The sequence below is a fragment of the Daphnia pulicaria genome, chromosome 1 (genome assembly GCF_021234035.1).
Source record: "Daphnia pulicaria isolate SC F1-1A chromosome 1, SC_F0-13Bv2, whole genome shotgun sequence".
NCBI classification, from domain to species: Eukaryota; Metazoa; Arthropoda; class Branchiopoda; order Diplostraca; family Daphniidae; genus Daphnia; species Daphnia pulicaria.
This window is the reverse complement of record NC_060913.1, coordinates 35105482-35126166: the sequence shown is the minus strand read 5'-3', so window position 1 is coordinate 35126166 and position 20685 is coordinate 35105482. Positions and strand designations below refer to the sequence as shown.

The following is a 20685-nucleotide window of genomic DNA, read 5'->3' as shown; positions in this document are numbered from 1 at the left end:
CTCTATTAATAACCGGGGAAACAATTCAAACAGCTAAATGGAGATACAACATGACTAAAGCTGATATTCCCGAGATTCGTACTTATTTTGGACCAAGTTACACAGAAATCACGTACTTCTCCTTCGATTTGGGAAAGTTTTAAGAAAACATCTTCGAGAAATGTTATATTTATTTAAACAAATTACATTTATGTTTATGGTAGATGGATGCTGTGGATGAAGATATTTTAGTTCTTTTCTCCTGGCGAGCTGTTAAAATTGCGGCTTGTACTCGTGGAGTTATACATCGTTTGAAAATAAATTTGCTTCAACCAAAGGCGGGCAACATATTGTCATGTGTCATGTCATGTCACAGACCTTGTCTCAGCACATTTCAGGAGAATGCTGAAAGAGAAGTATGGAAAAAAAATGATGCCGAAGACGATTCGGAAACACGTTTGGGTGTTTGTAAATTGCTCAATGACGAGCTCAAGATTGTGTCCAGCGAAGGAAAACTGATTGATGATTGATTATTGATTGACTCATTATTCATACTAATTCTCATTATGTTATCCCAGAGACAGTTTACATTTTGTTTTGGGTTCGATTCATTGACATGGAATTAGATGTTGAAAGCTCTGTGACGGTTGTGCGTGCAACGGTGCGACAGGAAAATTAATTTTGTCGTGTTCTTTTGATAGGTTCGAGCCCGCTCGGCTCGGCGCATCAAAAAGAAGTGGGAGACCTCACTTTGCTGTATCGGTCTCCCTGCCCCCGCCCTCTAGCGGCTGGCATAAACAAAAAAGTTACAACACATAATGACATCTGGGGGTTTTGAAGGAAAATAGGCCTATTAAAGTGCTAACAGCAATCGCAATATGTAACCTCTACTCTGGCACGTCCGCACTCCCCCTCTTCGGCCCACTCCCCTCTCCCGGGTGGGAGAAAGCTGTCACAATGCCTTACGGCCTGCCTCTACCACCTCCTCCTATAGAGTGGTTCGAGGTTGCCATATTGGATGGTTATATTCCCACCTTGGGACAGCCTAAAATAAAAAAGACAAAAATTAACAGACCCGCTTGGTGTGCTTTTGCTTTGTTTCTTTATTTCATAGTGTCATTCTAAAAAATTTGAATGAAGAATTACCATTTAATAAGATTTTTTTTTCAAAAAGCCAAATTCAATTTAATGTATATCTTTTTAACTTTAAAAATTTTATATTGGGTGTAGAATTGTTTGTTTTACAAAGTTCATGTTATTAATGTTAAGGAAAAAATTCTAAAATGTTTATTTAAAAAAGAAAGACCGGCGGTAAAAGGTAAAAGTAGTAAGGATAGCAAAGGGTCCCAAGATTCCTCGCCAGGTTCGCTAGGTTATCAGGCCGATCACCTATCAGAGGTATAATAAGAATAGGGGTTTTTCGTTCGTAATCGATAAAATTACTAATCAATGTGTCCAAAAATTGATTTAATTTAAGCTTAATTTGATTCCCTATCCTAAATTCATGTAGATTAGTCAATTTTTTATATGTTAAATTCGTGATTGAAATTCGAATTTTTTTAAAATTTCCACCTTCGCAACATTGCCTATGCGCTTTTCGCAACATTGCCTGTGTGCTTTTTTCAACACACAGAAGTATATTGTAATAAGTGTAACGTGTCTTTCGATTTTTCGTTATCTGATAAGATAGCACCTGTTTTGCTACCGCTCAGATAAGATATTCCCCCCCCCCCAAAAAAAAAGATAAAGATAAGATAAATTTCAGATAAGATAAAGATAAGTTTGCACATTATCTTTATCTGTTTTTTTAAAGATAAAATAAAGATAAGATAAGATAATGCTTGCTATTTATTTTTGCAATTGAATCAATAAATTTTTCAATCAATGCATGCATTTCTTTTAATGATCATTAGTATTTGGAAAAGCTTTAGCTTTAGCAGCTTTAGTTCTACTACGTTTAGCCTGAAGAATGTCTGTGGCTCTACTAAAAAAAGGCTCGACACTTCCGTTGGTTTCAGCGGGCGCAGTCTCTTCTCGTCTCTTCAGCACCTAGCTATTTTCCGGCGCTATTTTTCATGCTATTTTGTCAAGTTGTGCTGACATCTAGCGGAGGGAGAATTAAGTGACCCCATCGAGTGTATAGAGCGGCGTTTCTCCCTCTCTCATAGACGTCAGCGCCAGCAACGGATAAACGGGATAATCACACTTATGTATTTTTTATTTAGCGCGTCAATAAGCAAAAATTGCCTGGCGTAAGCGTAAATTGAACGTAAAATTAAATATCCCTTAAACGTCAAGCTTAAGTCTAGCGGCTATTTTTTGAGATTTAAAAAAAACAGGGCCCTATTTTGAGCAGCGCCATAAGAAAAGCACGGCAACTGCCCCAACTTTCGCTCGGCGAAATTGGTACAGTTGGCGCAAGTTCCAGGGGGTAGGGAAATGGACATAAAGGGGTGGCGTATTTTTCTTCTTGTTCCCAGTTTTGATTCAAAACCCCCCTCCCCCCCAAAAAAAACAAAAAAAAATCTTATGATTACAGCAACAAGGTTGCTAATAAAAAAAAATAAAAACTAAAGACGCGTAGCGCCATAAGATGCCGTGTTAAAAGCGGCCGAAATTGGTAATTCGTGATTGAAATTCGCATTTTTTGGAAAATTGCGCCAAAAAAATCAAATCAAATGTATTTTTTATTGTTGATTTTTGTTTATTCTATTTTAATGAATTTTTAAATTCATTTTTAATATTTTAAAATTTTTTTGGCGCAATTTTCCAAAAAATGCGAATTTCAATCAGGAATTTAACATATATTAAATTGTCTAATCTAGATGAATTAGGTCTTAATGGATAGGGAATTCAATAAAGCTTAAATGAAACCAATTTCTGAACCCATTGATTCGTAATTTTATAGTTTACGAACGAAAAACCCCTATTTTTGCTATTCCCCCGAGAGGCGAGGGGCCTCCTAACCTAGCGAACCTGGCGGGGAATTTTGGGACCCTTTACTAAACACCCGCCGGTCTTGGGGATAGCCGAGAGTATACCTTTCCTATTATATCGTGTATAAACATTCAATATAAGCAAAGGATGTCAAAACCACTGAATTTTTACTCAGATTTGAGAGACTTCGGTGTTTAGTATTTTGCTATCATTTTTGGTCAATTATTATTTAACATATTTTCCTTTAAATTTCAGAACCGATGTCTTGCGTGTCACTGGAGTTACTGACGCTATTTATTTTAATTGGGAAAAGAAATAAGAATTCCAATCTAAATTTCGTTGCTGATTGCAGAGTTGTAAGTACTCTGGTAATCTTATTTGAATGTTATTCGTAATCAACAACATAAATGATAATATTCTTCTTTAAATTTCAATAAAGCCATTGTAAGTGGCGTTAGTGTTGTTGTTACGACCGACAATAACAGTTTAATTGCCTAGTTGCAGATCCTTATAGAGACCCCCGTCAAGTATTGAATCAACCCCTTAAAATTTTGGTGTTTTAACCCGCGCAAGATAGTTCTTAAGGAGTTTCGCGCGGAATTTTTTTTTTGTACCCTTAGATTTCCCCTACGAGTTTCAATTTTTTCCCTCAGAGCGATAAATGACTGGAAACACAGAAGGCTATGACTATCTACTCCGTCAACTTGGCTAATAGCTGTAGGCCTATGTGACGCATAGCGGGGACTGGCCTGAATGTCGCTGGCCTGAACGTCACTGGCCTGAATGTCACACATCCGCCTTCACCTCTTCTATGTATTAGGGAAAGTTAAATGCGATTGAATTCAAATTGAAGTTGTGGCCAAGCAGACATTTATGGAAGGTTCAAGGTCCCATGAATATTCTTCTACCCCTAAAGAAATGAGATTTTTTACCGCTAGATTGATCTCCTATATTGACCTTTCTTCGACTTCTTTTCGGCAATAAATGTGAATAACGCGGCAATGCTAACTGATATTTTGCGCTAAACATTAACACAGTTACCATTACGGCCGATGACAAGTTTTCCTTGTATCAAAATTATCTATAACGGTTTTTAAAGCACACACACTCCGGCATACAGTTTTGGAGTTCTAAAGTAAACTAGAATAGCCCTCTCACAAACTGAGAATTTCACTTTTCTCTAACTAAGTTAAATCGCATGCTTTCCCCATTTCAATTCCTTCTCCAAGACAAGTTTCACGAAAAGAGTATAAAGACTATTCGGCAGTCAAAAATATTTAATGAATACAGTAAGGGAACTTTAAATGAGATGGGTAAGATAACCAAAGACGAATTAATCATCAGACTTGACACCAAACAGATTTTTATTACATATATTAGACAGCAAAGGTTTACGACAAGAGGGTCGTAACTAGCCGATTTGCTTTCCACGTTTCTGCTGCTTTATTCCACCTTTTGAAATATTTTTTAGTTTGCCATTGTTTTGCTCAAGTTGCACCAGTAATGGCTATGTCTTTTTTAAATTCATCATTTTGTTACCATTTTATGGCCTTTACTTTAATCACATTCATTTTTAAACATTTTTCTTGAAGTTTGTTGTTTGTTTCTTTCAAAAAATCTTAAATAGATGAAGTATTAATTGATTTTAAAGTATCTTATCCTACATCAACATCTCAACAGCCTCTAACCTTTCGCGATAAACTGCTTCAACAAACCTATCCTATAAGCATTTAATTTGTATTATATCTCATGCATATTAACTTATATATTCTCAGTACCGCAGAATATAAATATATAACAGGCACTTTGATTCGTTTTCTATTCCACTTCTGAAATTGATAACAATTTTGCAAAAAAACAATTGCACAACTTAACTAACAAACAAATTTTCACATTTTTAAGAAGAGGAAATATGTGATTTAACGACAGATCTATGGTACAAATATTAAATTCGTATTTTTCATCTGCTGACTCTAACAATCAAAAATGAAAAGACCAGAATGCTGTCAATCATCAGTATGTGCGTTGTGCTGGAACAACAACAACAACATATCATGCTAACTAATTCCCTCTCGTCATCTTTGAAATTCATTTTAGTAGGACCAACCAAGTGGAAAAACTTTGAGTCATAGATTAGGGTAACAATCTTGTTCTAATTTTATGAATATATTATTATATAATAGGCTATATTATATAAAGATATTTTATAGCCTCAGCAGATGTAATATTGTATATAACTCTACAGTTATTATATATTACGGTTGTTGGGTGGGGTTTGAGACTCAGGCAAACGTGGAGGGCGTATGATTTCCTCTTCCGAGTCAAGAGTCGATCGTAAAATTTCCGATCAGCTTCAATCAAAACGCCTTGCCAATCGAGGTATCGTTCCATGTAGAGGGTGTTTGAACTGCTTTCTCCGTCAGCCGCTCCGCACTCTATGAAGAAACCTCCCGTCTGCTTTCGCGTCGTCAAACAAATGTTTGACAAATTTAAATGTAACATATTTGGCTGCTAATGATATAGGACTTATTTGAAAATAATAACCTTGTTTTGCAGCAACGGCAGGATGACTTTTGACTGAATTGCTGACGGGTCCACGACATCTGGGTGATCGAGATTGAGCGGAGTGCCAGGTGGCGCTGGATTTTGGAGGTAGCCACGACGGATAGCATCGATGAGGCACGGGTGATCTTGTTGAAGAGCATCGATATCGATCGTCAAATGGCCATCTGTAAAAATCAGCAGCATCAACTTCAATCGTAGGCCTATTATATTAGATAGCTAGTAATATATTCAATATTTATGTAAGGCTTTTATATTATACGAAAGGCTTGCTGCACATGGGCCTATGTAAGCCTATATTACCTTGTTGATGTTGGGTGCAGTCACTTGTCCCTACCACCAAATATTTCAATGCTGCGGCAGATTCGATTCCTAGCAAGTTGAACTGAAGGTCTTCCGGTGACGGATTGCTAGTTATCTTCAATTGGTTTACAGCAATTGTGTAGAAGTAACTCATCGTGCTGGTGTAGAGTAGAAAAAGGGAAAGCGATGCTTCAACGACCACGATAAGGTTGACGAGCGAGTAGCGATATCTACTCGTTTAATGAGACAAGCAAGACAGTATTAGCCCTGCTTTGGTCATCTTTATCACAGAGTCAATCTGAAGAGGAAAAAGAAGCTAGAAAAAGAGCCGGTATAGATTATATAGGTATACTATATAGTTGTATTATAAAATTGGACGGAAAAGGTTGAATGACGGGGAGCTCTGAATGACTTGGCTTTCGCGCGACAAATGACCGCAGTTAACTTCGACTGTTATCCACACCAGTGTACGCAGTGCTACTGGTTTTGTATGTACTGATGCAGGCTGTATAGGTTTGCTGAGAATGGGCCAAATGACGATGGGCTGTAGGAAACAGTTGTACTAGTTGGCGCTTTTTTTTGTTTTTGAGCCCCCACTTCTTTCTTTCTCAATATTTTTTATCCCCGCTAGGCTTAAAAAAAAGGAAAAAATTTGCTATAAAAAGCGTATTTTTTAGTTTCTGACAATTTACTTTGTTTGAAACCGAAAGCGCTTTGAAAATGAAGGAGGGCGGGTCGAGTCGGGGGGCAATATGCTAATGTACGTGGGCTAGGACGGCCCATGTTATTCTTACGGGCTAAAAGAACACCTGGCGATGGCGTGATCAACTAACTTTTCCGAACCATTTTCCCTCCCATCTCTAACCCAGGCACCCAACCACACAGGTTGCCCTGAGAAAATGTTTTTTTGTTATTATTACGTTTTCAAGCAATAATTTTGTAAATAATTTTGTTAATAAAAATAAATAAAAATTGGTTTCTGAAAGAAGAAAGAATTTCCTTTCAGAAACTTATTTTTTATAAATTTTAAGTTAACTAGGGAATTCCAAAAAAGAAAAGAAGAAAACAAAATGGACGACACGAATTAAGGGTAGAAAAACAATTTTATTTCTTGTTCCCATACTACTTGGACTATTTCAGTAATTTTTTTTTAAAGATGCGCATTATTGAAGACTTTAACTGGTAATTTTTTAAATGCAATCCCTCGGTCGCAAGAGGAAGAAAACGGTGGGTGCCAAGTTACCCACTACCTCAATTGCCCCGTTTTCCCCTAAAGTCTGCTAAAGGAACAGTAGAAGGAATAGTCTTTAAGTTGAAAAATTTTATCTTCAGAATTTCTGATTGCAGACAATATATTAGTTGTATAACTGCTCGTTTTGACTCGGCACCTGTTGTTTGTGACCAAAAGCCGGAACTGAAATTAGTGTCGAAACAGAAACATCATATTCTAATCCAAGGATATATGTAATTAGAGCCGTCTATCACATCTATGAGACTTTGAACTTGGCGATTGTCTTTCTCTCTCTACTCTACGTATATTTTGCAAGACATCTTCCCCTTTCCTTTTAAGACACACAAGAAAAATGTCATCCATGCATTGAAGAAATTTGAGATAGAAGATAATGCATGCTGTGCACGCGTAACTCTATCGCGCAAGGTAATAAGAATGCCGAAATGCCCCAAGGATGTTACCTGGATGGAACATCAAAATGTTGACAAAAAAAGATCATTAACCATTCGTCTTACCAGCATAAAATATTGAAAGACGCATAACATCACAAAAATCCAAGAAGCGATAGGAGCCATTCCATTTTTGGCTATATCATTCGAGAAGTGACAAAGTTTTCCCATTATGGAAATTAGCGAGGGGGCACCAACTCCCAAAAGTTAAAATACAGAATTTATTTTTGCGTAGCAAATGCCTGAGGTGATTTTGGTGCGCGCCCCAAGTCTAAAAATTCATAGTCACATCACATCTATGCGACTTTGAACTTGGCGGTTGTCTTTCTCTATTCTTTCTCGTATTTTGCAATACATCTTGCCCTTTCCTTTTATGAAACACAAGAAAAATGTCATCCTTGCATTGAAGAAATTTGAGATAGGGGAGAGGGGGGCTAGTCGGCAGATAGGATAAGTTGGCATTTTGCTAGTTAGTACAGTTACAGTACAAAACAAATCCTGAATTTTACATTAAATATGAAAGACAACACCCATATTGCTCATACAAAATTTCAAAAGTATATGACTTCCCCAACAGGAGTTATAGCAAAAAGAAAAAAAAACGGCAAAAAGGTTTTTTTGGGCCTCTCAGCACTTTTCATTTTTCTCATAGTATAAAACTCTAAGAGTGTCAGAAAACCCAAGCAAAAAAGAATCAATGTTTGTCTTTATTTTAAAAGAAACCCGACATTTCTACATTATAAAGTTATTTAGTTATAAATTTATTTGTTCGAAAAGCACCCTGTGGGGTTAGTTGGCAGAAATTTGGAGGGGCATGTTGGCATACAGATTTCTCACGAGATGCTGAGTTGCAAGTTTTCAAAATTCTACATAAAATTTTGGAGCAATGGGGAATCTTCAGCTGCCAACTTACCCCGTAGGTGGGGCAGGTTGGCAGACTTTTTTTTGTAGTTTTTCTCAATTTAACAATTTCGTGTAAATGAACATTGTAAACAAATACGATCAATTCATAGAGAATTGAAATCTGAATCTGATTCATTCATTCAATTTGCAAAACGTGTGGTAAAAAAATTCAAATAAATTCACAAAAAGTGACCCTGCCAACTAGCCCCCCTCTCCCCTATAGTGGCTGATCCGTTCTCCTCCGGGACCTGCGGCAAACGGCGGACCGTGATCTCCTTGCCGTTGACGACGCTGCTGTAAAAGTCCGGCTTGACCACGGGCAGTGGGGCCGCCGTCTGGGTGGTGCATGACGGTGTTGCGGGCCGGCGACAGGTATATAGATCGTTCGAGTTGATTACGCTGGAGTCACCAATGCGCGGACCGACATGGGTGCCCGGATGACGTTCCGCTCCGTTCGGAAAAAGACGCTTCATGCATGTTTTCCCCCAGCCAGATGAAGACGGCCTTGCCCGTCGAGCACCGACAGCACGTTGCGCTACGTCGCTTCATGCTATTGTCGATCCATGCGCCTTCTTCTGGAACTGAATCAGGTAGCCCACGACTCGTCCGTCGTGGTACTCCATGGCCAGGGCCGGAACGTCCCACTAGCGGATGGCGACCACGTCGGGCGTCTGAAAACGGTACGTGATGGACCCGACGGGGCCCTTTCCGGCGTCGTTACAACCCGGAAGGCTTCCTGGCCGAAGCCGATGTGATGTTGCGTGTGTTGCGTCCTGCCAACCGGAATTCGTACTCTTATCCGCGCTCGAGGCCTTCTGTGAGTCGTCGCGGGACCTGCGTTCCGTCGATGCGCATCATCTCGATCATGTTGTTGTCGCTGTCCGGCATGTCCGACGTGTAGCTGAGTGGCTGGCCAGTATTAACAAAACCTTTCACATTATGAGAGACCATCCATATCATAACTTGTTTTTCCTTTGAGGTGGGTGTTACACATTTTGATTTGAGTTTCATACAATTATCAGACATTTGAACTATGATTTGTTGAATTAAAACTATAGCTCTTTAGCTGTTAATTTTAGTATAGACATGTGTTAACAAACAGCTTCATACTTTCTTGGCTTCACATCATTAGGTCTCTGGGGAATCAAAATTAGCCAAGAAAGCGCTGCAATCTTGTCTACGGAAGAAAAGATGTTCTACAGATATCACTTGCACAAAAAAGGATACGACGAAGAATTACTGATTAATTACTATACTTCATACGTGTCAGGTTTCACACGACAAATACTGCTGTGGAAAATTCCGGGGCAGCCAGCCGTTCCCAACCCCCGAGACAAAACGGTTGGTTTGTTGGCTCGTCGTCGCAGTACAAATTGCAAACTATTAATATTTCGTGCCCTGAAAATTGTCAACCGCACAACTTATTGACCGGGGCATTAAAATTAGCCGATTGGAGATTGTGCTGAGGAATTTTTTAAATATTTTCCGTTTGAAAATGTAGTCTTTACAAAAACAAGATTGACGCAATACGAAACATTTATTAATGCAGTTGATTTCCTTCACGTTTTCACATTTGCATACTTCAGTTTGATAATGACAAAGATTACATGGATTATTACTAAACTATACGGCTAAGTCTGTTGATCGGGAACTCGTAATGGTATAACGTTGGTGAGAAGCTGTCATAAATCATTTACTTTATGTGCTGAGATGGTGAATCAAAATATGTCTTAATTAAGTTAATTGTTTTTAACCAAAAATAGGATAATTCGCATGAAACTTAAAAAACAAAACAAACAAGGTTCATTCACGATGTATTAGGAGAGGTGGGCAAACGCGAGAGGAAAAAAACTGTGCCAACTTTCGGTAATCATTCTCACTTCTGCCGCTAGGTTCTCTAGTGTAAGTGGCCCTGGAATCTGGCGCGAAGTTTAACCATTGTGGAAAATGCATCGTGGTTTAAGGGTGTTTCAGTTCAGTAAAAATAAAATTAACACCATGCTTGTTTGTAATAACGTAAAATCAATTGCAGTTTTTTTAGAATAATTGTTAATTCTTGATGGTTTTTTTGCTTATGAAATGTAACAAGAAACAAAATGCAATAAAAATTACGATTTTTCACAATTTGGACAATTTTCTTGACTTGTGTTGTTTACTTGACTTTTTGGCAACATCCGTCTCATTTTTTTCCCACTTTGCTTGAAAGCGAAAACGAAGGACAATATATTCATAGACTATAAATGGAATTGTCACACGTTGATGTGTTTAACAGCAAACCGAGTAGAGGGTGAATTTTGACACCTTTTCAATAACCGACTCAAAAGAATCCCTGATGTAGCTGTCATTTCATCGAAGAACGAAATTATAAAATGAAACAACGAAATTGAATCTACCAATCTACTATCACCAATGGCAGACGCTTAACTTAAGAGAATTCGTGCCAAATTCCAGGGCCACTAACACTAGAGAACCTAGCGGCAGAAGTGTAAACAATTTCAGAAAGTTGGCACAGTTTTAAGAGAGGGCGCCCTACTGCGTTTGCCCACCTCTCCTAATACATCGTGGTTCATTATTAGGCGCAAAATATGCCAAAAAAAATAAGTTCGACGATACCGCTGTTCTCTAGGTCATCAGACTTTGAATTTTTATCTTCCATTTGAAGTGCTCTTGTTTGTGTTTTTAGGTTCTTTAATTTTGATAACAGATATTTTATTTGATTGATTTTTTTGGAGACCCACAAACGAACATAACTTCCACCGCTTAGAAGAGTTGAACTTTTCCCCGCTAGGTTGCTCTTTTTCTCGGGCGATGGAAAAGTCGTCTGCTGCTGCTTCCGTTGTTATTTGTGAACTACGTAAATCCAATTGAAATGAGCTGGAATGGAGACTCGATGACAATGTAAATTTCCTGGCAACCTTTATGTTGTGGAATAAAGTTATATGCGAATAGAAAGTTAAATTTAATGAGCTCAATATTTCTTTTTACAGAAATTGACCATTTCACTACGTAGTTCGTACGTACCTTCGTCGTATGTATTCGCTTTTACTGTTTGCAATCCAAAACGTCTATGTTTTCTTTTGACTTGATTCAATTCTATTTTTATTCCTCTAATTAAGGTGGGTACTTTTTAAATATTTGTAACCCTATCAAAGCACTTAAATTTCTCTTCTAATTAAATCTTGATGTTTATGTTGTAGATTTGTTGGTTCATGTTCTTCGTAACTTGTGTTTTGATACATTTTCTATTTGGGTGTACGACATTCAGGCCCAGTCATTCAGGCCCGCGACGTTCAGGCCCACCTTTTTTTACGTGCCTTTCAGGCCCAATTTTGACGTCATTCAGGCCCAAGTTTTTTTTTTATAAAATAAAAAAAAAAAATTGGGGTATCCGAGTTCGACTCCCCCTGGTGAGCATAGTTGCTCCCACACCTGGGCACTACCACTACACGTATACAGTTCACACGCTACTACAAACAACACTTACAGATCCACAAACATAGCTTCGGATATCTCTTTAGAAAGTCCTAGAAGTCGGCCTGGATAAATATGAAGAGAATAAGAAAATTCAAATAAGAATACGGTGAATTGCAATGATATGTCAAAAAGTGGTTTGGTTGATTGGAAATGAGACCAAACTAATAAGTTGACGACGTTATCGAGTCCATACCATTATGGCCCATGTTTCTTCTATGCTAAAATAATAACGGTGGTCTAATGGTCATGCGCTCCGGCTGTAATGTGAAAGGACCGAGGTTCGAGTCTCGGACAATGCGAGATAGAAATTTCCTCAAAATTTAAATTTTATAAAGACAATTGCACCAGTCACTGCTATTTCATGCGGTCACATGCTGCATTACATTGGTCAGTGTCTTAGCAAAACTATACGGACCCATGTTTCCCCTTCTTCTAACATTTCACCGGTGGTCTAATGGTCAGCATCCCGGCTTGACATGTCGAAGAACCGAGGATCGAATGTCAACCGAGCAGTTTCGAAATTTTTAAAATTTAAAAAGACAATAGCACCTAGAGCTTCAAACTGAGTGTAATCTAACATTTTTGAAATGTTCGACCACCGATCTTCCACTTCCATTAACTCCGGAAGCTTTTTAAGTTTAATTTGTCAAAAATTGAGTTTTTTTTTCTAACTGACTTACAGAGATTCGATATTCGAAACTCACTCCTTTGGCATGGCAGCCCGGATTGCTGACCATTAGACTACCGTTGACCTCTACGAATAAAGGGAATGCATGAGGCTTATGGTAGCTAACCATCGATTAAAGACATTGACTAATGTAATGCAACATGTGATCGCATGATATAGCAGTGACTGGTGCAGTTGTCATTATAAAATTTAAAAATTTCCATTATTTCGAAATTTCTATTTCGGCTTGCCCGAGATTCGAAACTAGGACCATTGCCATTACAGCCCGGGCTTCTGACCATTAGACCACCGTTGAGGACACATGGCCGTTTTATTTAGCTGTTGTTATTGATAATTTAGTCGCTTGTTATCAAGAAGAGCACACAATTCAAGAGCAAAAATTTTGTATCTGGTGGAGGTTTAAGTTACAAGCTGTTTTTAAATTACAAATTTAGTGACATAACAGTGGAAAGTAAAGCTTTTGTTAAAGAGTACTGCTGCTTTGTTTATAAAACTGCATATTTGCTGAAAAAAAATCTTTGTAGTTATTTCTGGCCATTTATAGCAGACATAAACCATGTCACTTTTACAGTTTTACACACCAAACGACAGTTGTGGGTCCTTATTATGTATCTTTTACCATTTCCAGAAGTTTAATGATTTCTCGAAATCGGTTATGTAATCTTAGAATTGTGTAGAATCTCCTTTAGTTTGTTCCGGTATTTCGGTTTGTTCAGCATTGACACCACTACTCAATGTTTTCATTCTAAGTTAACATTTGATGTGTGCATAGTTAAATACTTTGCCTATAATTAATGCAGTGATTATTATTTGATTTAGGAACTAGATTCGGTTTGTGTAAATTGACTCACCTGCATCTCTTACGACCGGATTTCACTTGTCAATTCTACACCGCACAGATGAATCTTCTTTTCTCATCCTTCCCCGTCCTTGTCCTCGTGTACATTCATGCGAGTGTGAAGGTATTCACGAGGACTTCCTATTCCTTGTTTTTTTTCGCATACTGGTTTGGTGGTTTGTTCCATCACTTCACAGCTCAGGTAAATCTTAAGTTTGTGTATCATTCTAATCTCTAGAACATAGGATAGTAAGGATACCCTTTTTGTTTCAACTAGGCGGTGTACCGAGTGTTGTAAATTAAATTTTTAATGTGTCGTTTTTTTCCTTCTCACTATGCTAAACTTTTCTTGCACATCGTGATTATAATATTTGAAATCCTCGCCCCAATTCAAGTTAAAACAAATACTATGCTAATTATCCATCAGAAAAGCAATTTATTAATGGTCGCAGAATAGCTCTTCGATTCTATAAGTCTTGAATAAGGGAAAGTTCCGTTGGAGGTGCTGTGAATTTTTAGGTGCCTACATATGTAAATTAATGTACGATGTGGACGCTACATTAATTGTTTCTTGTTTGGGTTGGTTTTGTTTTCCGAAAAAAAAATATAGCCATCAGCCGCTAGATGTCCACTTGTAGGCAGTTGAACTGATTCAGTGGTAAATTACTACGTAGGCAATTTTCAAAATTAAAATTAAAATGAAGGCATTCGAAAAATTTGATTTCGGTATACATGAGCTGTAAATCGGTTACTGTTAACCAGTATGGGTAAATAGTATATAATGAAGAGAAGTCAGAAGTTTGAACTAAAACCAATCTGGAGTAGATTATTTGTTTTAGTCTACAGATTTTAGAGATTCCTAAATTTCAGCGTGTAGGCCTAAGATCATTTTACTTGTTTTTATTTGAATTTTTGAAGTTTCCATGTTACATTTTGTTCTGATATTTCCAAATTACTTTTTCCCTTAGGTGCCTTAGTATTTGAAACAACCCTCCAAGCTTCCGTGGAAAGAGCGTCTGCGTCTACCGTCGCATTTTAAGGCCTTAAGGTCAGTCATTTTAATTCGTTAGAAGATCATTTCGCGTGTTTTTACTGAGGGATCGAAAGGTGATACCAACTGTCGTGCTTGTCAGGTGATCCTTGTAGCGCCGGTGGTGGTTTTAAAGCGATTTTAGGTAGTCAGGTTCCAGATCATTGGTCGAAAGGTTTCAGTTTGAACATGAGAAGGCAAGATTTTTGAGATCATGTTCATTTTTTTTTGTTACAATTGTTATTGAAGTGAATCGGTACTTTTAAATGCTCGTTATTTGATTATTTCGTAAACGACGACGCTTCCTGAAATGTGTAAATCTTGCACATCAAATGTTGATCTAAGTCGGATAGATTTTGCTAATGTTTTCCGCAGTTTCCTGTAAGTTCGAGAATTGATATTCATTCAGGATGAACTGCAAATCAAATCGCGCGATGAAATCTTTCTCTTTCTCTGTAGTACTCTAACTGTTTTCCGCTTGTTAACTGTTCACGCTCAATGCCCTTCAAAAATAGTTCCGCTGGCTATTGCATTTCCAATTCTTTGTTGAATCCTTTTGTTGCTTTTGTTCGGAATGCAGCTCATTTCGTTTGCCTTTTTGTCAAGCGAAATTTCTCAAAATGAGACCGACTTTCGTCGTTTTCTTAAAATCCTTCTCCGCTTGACTATTTTCAAAAACAAGAACGAGATCCTCAATTAAACCATTAAAGAAAATTGTGTTACCTTATTCTTAAAAAACAGGGGGAAAATTAAGTTGTGTATATGTACAAAGAAGGCCAATTTGAATGCGTATCAATCAGACTGCAGTACTATTTCAAATATCACACTTGTCGACGACATTTGGCACATGTAGGAAGCGGAAGTCTGATGATAACTGCATTCCACATAGTAAATGTGAAAATCTGTTCTGTTATTCGACAAATGTGCTATTTTCCACTTTGGTGACATTATCATGTTTGCATCATATAATATGGCCCCCCCTGTCCACCGAACGGCTTATTTTAGTTTCAGTTTTGTATTTTTGCAAAAACAGTGGTAAGTCTGGTAACTACTGTAGGTGCTGAGACAAAACCACCCCTCCACCATTTTATTTTATTTTCGGCGGTATAAAAGTATTTTTGAATTTTTTTCGTCGGCCTAGCAGAAATGGTTGCGCAATGGTTCTCACATTATGCATTCCAATTTTCAATGTCAAAAAAAGCTTTTACTCAGCTTCGATAACGTTCCCCACCACAAGCAACAGCTGACTGTCCCTGCGATCTTAATAATTAGTCATCCGTTTCCTCAATCCAACTGAATGGTTTTGATTCAGTTCGACTTGGTTAAAGGAGGTTGTCGAAGGTTGTAAAATGAATATCTGCAGAAATAAGAGTAACTCTATGGGTGTCTATGCTTTGCTTATAACAACGTGAGTTCATATTCATGTCATAACGTCTATAACTTGCATGGTATGGAACTCTTTAGCGTATCACATTTATACATGCGACCTACAGAGGGCGTTGTTCAGACATGTTGCAGTCCACCGGTTCTTTAACCGTCCGTTCTGCTCTGTCCGCTCTGACAACTATAGTGAGTTTAGTTATTCTTTATTCGTCGCAAGGTGCATGTTTCACTACTTTCCTCCCCCCGGTTGCTGGAAAACATAATCACATTTCTGTATTACTTCAGTTGAGATTTTAGTAGCCCGTTGGAACTAACAAATTGTTTCTATTAAAAGATTCAGATTTCAGTTGATTCTAAAACTTGTTGAATTTTATTGTTCAGTTATTTATCTATGCGGCAAAGGGAAAACAATAGCTTATAATTTTCGTGATGCGTTTCGCGTGTCCTAATCACATGTCCGCTGTCCCTTCAGTTTTTCTGGCCTTCTCTGCCGTGTTTATGTTTGCGCTTTATTACAGCAGAGCCACAGTAAGAACGAACTATTATCATTATTATGACAACTCTCTTTGAAAAATAATTTTTGATGTTTGGCGAAATGCAGAACCCTCCTATTGTTATTGCCGACCAACCGATTCCGACTCCTGTTCCATCAGTGGAGATTGCGACAAAGTACAACTTGATGGAAGAAACTTTCGGTGAAAACTGGGCCAAAGAACCAGCAGATAAATATTTAGCGCCGTCTTATTGCACCATAGGTAACTAATCAATCAAAAGCAGGGAATTGATTTTTTTGAAACTATATTCAGCCGTTATACGATTTTAGAGTACGCCAACACAAATCAACTACAGCAGGATCATCCCTGTGTGATCCGTTTGATTCGCGAGAGTTACCTGCGCCAACCTGCACCGAAAAACGTGCCCTATAACATGAATCATTCTGAAACGATCGATCCCTCCTACGGGCAATCGAAAGAGATTTTGCGACTCCTGCACAATCAAGTAAATAAATATTACACATAAGACATATTTGTTGTCTATAGCTTAATTTTTTCTTTGAATTGTCGATTAGACTAATGGTTTTTTCATCGAATGCGGTGGATTCGACGGTGAATTTCTTTCCAACACCTTGTACATGGAGCGCTCACTTGATTGGAGTGGATTGCTGATTGAAGCGGACAAGAAAGTGTTCACTCAGCTGATATCTCGCAATCGCAAAGCGTTCACCTCGCCCGCTTGTCTCAGTACGAAACCGTTTCCCATGGAAGTAAGTCCTTCAACGTATTTTGTTCAGCAGCCAATTATTCGCTAATGTTTTGGGAACGTATAGGTGGTCTACAATGGTACCGCCGAAACGTTGGGCGCCATTATCGAAGAGAAAGATGTTAAACAACCGCTAAGCCAGCAGAAAGACACTGAAAACATTTACAAAATGCAGTGTTTCCCGCTATACTCCATTCTTCTTGCAATTGGTAGAACCGACGTCGACTATTTTGGACTTGACGTTGAAGGAGCTGAGTATAAAATCTTGAAAACTATTCCTTGGCACAAAGTCAACATGAAGGTATAGATGATCACTTGATACAGCAGTTTGTTTGGTCTTTCAATTACATTTACGTTTCTTTTTAAATTGCGGATGCGTTAAGACGGTGACTGCGGAGTGGAATCACGTCACCGAAGGCGAACCGGGCTTGACTCGTTTGATGGAGAGCAACAAATTTACCAAAACTGGTCTGATTTCGAATTATTATACCCGCGAAGTTGTCTACGTTCAAAATTCATTCAATATTTATAGAGAGAAATAAGTGACTTCTATTATAGTCAGTGTGGTCTCTTAGGAGAAAATGTAAACTGAAAGTCAAAAGGCTTTGAGATCAATAAAACTTGATGCATCCGCTTAGAATTGTGATGGAAATTTTCGTTTAATCGTAGCAACTTAGCACTTGATCATATAAAGGTACTATTTGTGGGAGATGAAATTATTCTGGGAATATGAATTATCTGATGAAGTTATGGTGAACAAGTCCGAGAACAATTACTACTCCGAACTGTTGTCATGGGTCTGTCTGTCAATTATTTTAGAAATTTGTTCGAACGTAGGTGACTGAATTTTGGAAAATGTATCTTATTAACAGTCATTTACTATAGTAACTATATAACTATGTCGTTTGAATCTGTCACTAATGCTATAATTCTACATGGATGGAATTTCATTCAGACTTCCGATTGACTTATACCGAGCAATATACTAGCATTAAAGTGAGCTTAGACATTTTTATTTACATTCAGACAGTGTATTATGACCTTTTATAGGATAATAAGTAGAGCAAGTATCATAAGATTTTAGGCGAGAAAATACAGGCGGATTGCGTATCCCACCAATCAGTGAGGTTGTGATAAATTTTCGGTGGCAACGTTTCATCGTGGAGGGCAGCACACAAGCGACACATGCTTTTTTTCTTCTCATCTTCGCTGTCGTGTACTTTAAAATAAGGTTTCCACCAGAAATATTCGTTGTAGAGCGTGTCGTTGTTGTTGAGGAGGATCAAGTAGTCGGCCAGCGCTTTCGTGTTTTCAAATTTTGCCGCGTTAATGAACGAATACGGTGGCGCTAGTTTTTCTTGGTCGTCGTGAAGGCCGTAAACAACTGGGATGATTGGACGGTGCATCATAGCGAATAACCTTAGACAATAAAAAAATGAGGTCAAAAATGTTTTTGTCAAAAACGAATTTGAATCAAATGAATATACTTTTCGGTGACGTAATCACGACACAGCGAGTTCTCCAGTGAAAGGTAAAATTTGTGTTTGGAGGCAGCCAAGTCCCGACACTCTTCGCTCGACTCGTACGAATCGTCCAGCTTCTTGGGGCACGTCAAATTGCCGCAAGTGCCGTACACGTCGATGGCAATGTACTTTTGCAGTTCCTTGACCAATTCGTTTCGGCTGCTCACAACAGTCCGGCAGTTGGAGGCAAACTAAACAGCCATTTTCGTCTTTCCTTTGGCGTAGTTTCTGCTACTGTTACGATGATTAGACAAGTAGATTTTCATTTGGGCCTCACTAGGATGAAGCGGCACGTTTCCAATGGGTCTGACATAGCCGTAGGGAGCGACCACGTCAGAGTCCCAGCGATAGGTCATGGTCCAATTGAAGAATTCGGCCATGGGAGCGACGCTGTAAATGCGCCAAGCCGCCGATTCCATGCTCCAGAACACGTAGCGCTGATTAGCCAAGCGCGGATGAGGCAAGTCATTTTTACTCCACGTTCGGAGATGAAAGAGAACAGCGTCGTAGGTGTGGACGTCCGTTCGGTTGGCTGAAGTTTCGCACTGCCAAACGGGGCACCCCAACTTTTGCAGAACGTCCCTACCGTGCCCAACGCTGTAATTCTTGTTCTTGTTATTCTTGTTTGTATTTAAATGAATTATTTAGAGTGTTACGTCATGTCTCATGTATGTTATTTAGGCCTACCTCATTCCAGAAGAGTATCCGCTTGAAAGTTGTGTTCATTCTCAACAGTTTGTCCTCTGCTGAAAACCTTTCAATTGTTTGGTAGAGTTCGGGTTGCGGCTCGATTAGTATCGGCACTGATGTTGACACGTCAACAGTAGGCGACGGTGTACTAGTCACATTATTTGTGATGACGCAACTTTCGTTTGATTTGAGAAAACTACTGCTGCTGTCGCCAGTATTGTATTCTAGTGCTGGTAGCAGTTGATTTGATGATGTTCCGGTTGCTTGAATTGACTCTGTTTGATTATTGAATTTGATTTGGTTTCCCGAGTAAAATTGCCATTGAACTAACAGGAAACTCATCAGGATAACCGAGCAATAAATGACTTTGCGACGGCCAAAGTTAACAAATATTTTCGACGTCATGCTTACAGTTTCATCCATTCTTGTTAGGCTGCGTGCATTTCAAATCTACTTTTTAAATACTATAGCTATTTGCAAATGATTGAAATTTTCACTCACCAAATTTTACCAACATCACTGTGCAGTGAGAGTGACACGTTCAAATGAATTTCGTTTTAAATTCTCAAATTCTTTTATGCTTTGAGTTTGTTGCATTCCGGTACCACTTTTTGCCGTTTTTTTTTCTTTCGTTATGTCTGTTGGCTTTGGCCAATTGCGCATAGTTCTGGTGAAATAGGCTCCGCCTCAACAAGGGAGAGTAATTATTAGGGAGTATTCCAGGTATGAAAGCGAGTTAAACCTAACAGAAATGGAAACTTGTCTCGTTCTACAAAATCTGGCCTCTTATTGTGACGAAAACTGTGAGGAGACGAAGGCGACGAAATAGGTGAAATAACACTATAGCACGGATTAGGCTACCTTGTGCCTCCATGCATGTTTCAGGCCTAGCCTTATCAAATACTCTTTTTGATAATCGTCTCTGTTTTCAAGCGGGTTTATTTTAGACCACTAAAACATTTAGAAATAATTTTCGGTTGAACGGTTGAATTTTGAAAAAGTAACAAGAGTGGCGAATGGCCGAATGCACTATTTCTATTTGTACATGTTGGTTACCGCTTTTATGATTACAGGGGATTATGTAGAGGACAACACCTTTGGGAAAAAGTTTGTGTGTTTTAGTTATTATCGGCCTTAATATTCATAACAGTTGAAGCTGTTGAAATAATGCCTTATTCCAAAGGTTTTTTTCTTTCTCACCAACAATGTCCAACATCTCTTTATTAACAAACAGCAATGCACCTCATGGCAGCGGGAAACAGAGGTCCCGGTTTCCCAGCTTGTCGTGAGAAAGTTGACGAAGCTGAAAACAGTCTAAAACTTTGATTGACATTCCAAATCATCTTGTGGGAGATTTTTCGAGTAGATGGTCACCGGGGATGCTAATAAAATTGCATGATTGTTGGTTTCGGTTCCACCTGCAGCATGCTGTTGT

The 20685-nt window shown here is 38.5% G+C and overlaps 4 protein-coding genes across 6 annotated transcripts; 1 reads left to right on the top strand and 3 right to left on the bottom strand.

Moving 5' to 3' along the window:
* Positions 1-5100: 5100 nt before the first annotated feature.
* On the bottom strand, positions 5101-6122 carry LOC124322886. The gene is made up of 3 exons (XM_046784304.1): positions 5782-6122; positions 5461-5645; positions 5101-5370 (listed from the first exon to the last, which is right to left on the bottom strand). The coding sequence occupies exons 1-3, from the start codon at positions 5933-5935 to the stop codon at positions 5101-5103; spliced, it is 609 nt and encodes a 202-aa protein (XP_046640260.1). The 5' UTR covers positions 5936-6122.
* A 7357-nt stretch (positions 6123-13479) lies between these two features.
* On the top strand, positions 13480-17674 carry LOC124311776 (protein Star-like). 3 transcript variants are annotated; one of them, XM_046776131.1, is made up of 7 exons: positions 13480-13566; positions 14333-14412; positions 16379-16532; positions 16601-16776; positions 16847-17041; positions 17105-17338; positions 17421-17674. In XM_046776131.1, the coding sequence occupies exons 3-7, from the start codon at positions 16457-16459 to the stop codon at positions 17577-17579; spliced, it is 840 nt and encodes a 279-aa protein (XP_046632087.1). In that variant the 5' UTR covers positions 13480-13566; positions 14333-14412; positions 16379-16456; the 3' UTR covers positions 17580-17674. The 3 variants fall into 3 exon arrangements, with proteins under 3 accessions (XP_046632087.1, XP_046632080.1, XP_046632074.1); XM_046776124.1 differs by lacking the exons at positions 13480-13566; positions 14333-14412 and adding exons at positions 15975-16050; positions 16159-16305; XM_046776118.1 differs by lacking the exons at positions 13480-13566; positions 14333-14412 and adding an exon at positions 16025-16305.
* Positions 17675-18070: 396 nt separating this feature from the next.
* On the bottom strand, positions 18071-19782 carry LOC124311863. Its single transcript, XM_046776236.1, has 4 exons — positions 19752-19782; positions 19248-19683; positions 18525-19180; positions 18071-18456 (listed from the first exon to the last, which is right to left on the bottom strand). Exons 2-3 carry the CDS (start codon positions 19671-19673, stop codon positions 18752-18754), a joined length of 855 nt encoding a protein of 284 aa, XP_046632192.1. The 5' UTR covers positions 19674-19683; positions 19752-19782; the 3' UTR covers positions 18071-18456; positions 18525-18751.
* On the bottom strand, positions 18108-18443 carry LOC124322870 (alpha-(1,3)-fucosyltransferase C-like). Its single transcript, XM_046784303.1, has one exon. The coding sequence runs from the start codon at positions 18441-18443 to the stop codon at positions 18108-18110; it is 336 nt and encodes a 111-aa protein (XP_046640259.1).
* Positions 19783-20685: the final 903 nt, after the last annotated feature.

What these genes read in the sequence shown, in the direction of transcription:
- LOC124322886 (XM_046784304.1), bottom strand. Translation starts at nt 5,935, where the DNA reads ATGAGTTACTTCTACACAATTGCTGTAAACCAATTGAAGATAACTAGC. An exon ending in CTGCACCCAACATCAACAAG is followed by an intron (nt 5,646 to 5,781) that starts GTAATATAGGCT and finishes TGATTTTTACAG; the next exon opens with ATGGCCATTTGACGATCGAT. An exon ending in TGCCGTTGCTGCAAAACAAG is followed by an intron (nt 5,371 to 5,460) that starts GTTATTATTTTC and finishes ACGCGAAAGCAG; the next exon opens with ACGGGAGGTTTCTTCATAGA.
- LOC124311776 (XM_046776124.1), top strand. Translation starts at nt 16,207, where the DNA reads ATGCGTTTCGCGTGTCCTAATCACATGTCCGCTGTCCCTTCAGTTTTT. An exon ending in TTTATTACAGCAGAGCCACA is followed by an intron (nt 16,306 to 16,378) that starts GTAAGAACGAAC and finishes GGCGAAATGCAG; the next exon opens with AACCCTCCTATTGTTATTGC. An exon ending in GGCACAAAGTCAACATGAAG is followed by an intron (nt 17,339 to 17,420) that starts GTATAGATGATC and finishes GGATGCGTTAAG; the next exon opens with ACGGTGACTGCGGAGTGGAA.
- LOC124322870 (XM_046784303.1), bottom strand. Translation starts at nt 18,443, where the DNA reads ATGCACCGTCCAATCATCCCAGTTGTTTACGGCCTTCACGACGACCAA.
- LOC124311863 (XM_046776236.1), bottom strand. Translation starts at nt 19,673, where the DNA reads ATGGATGAAACTGTAAGCATGACGTCGAAAATATTTGTTAACTTTGGC. An exon ending in GGATACTCTTCTGGAATGAG is followed by an intron (nt 19,181 to 19,247) that starts GTAGGCCTAAAT and finishes AATACAAACAAG; the next exon opens with AATAACAAGAACAAGAATTA.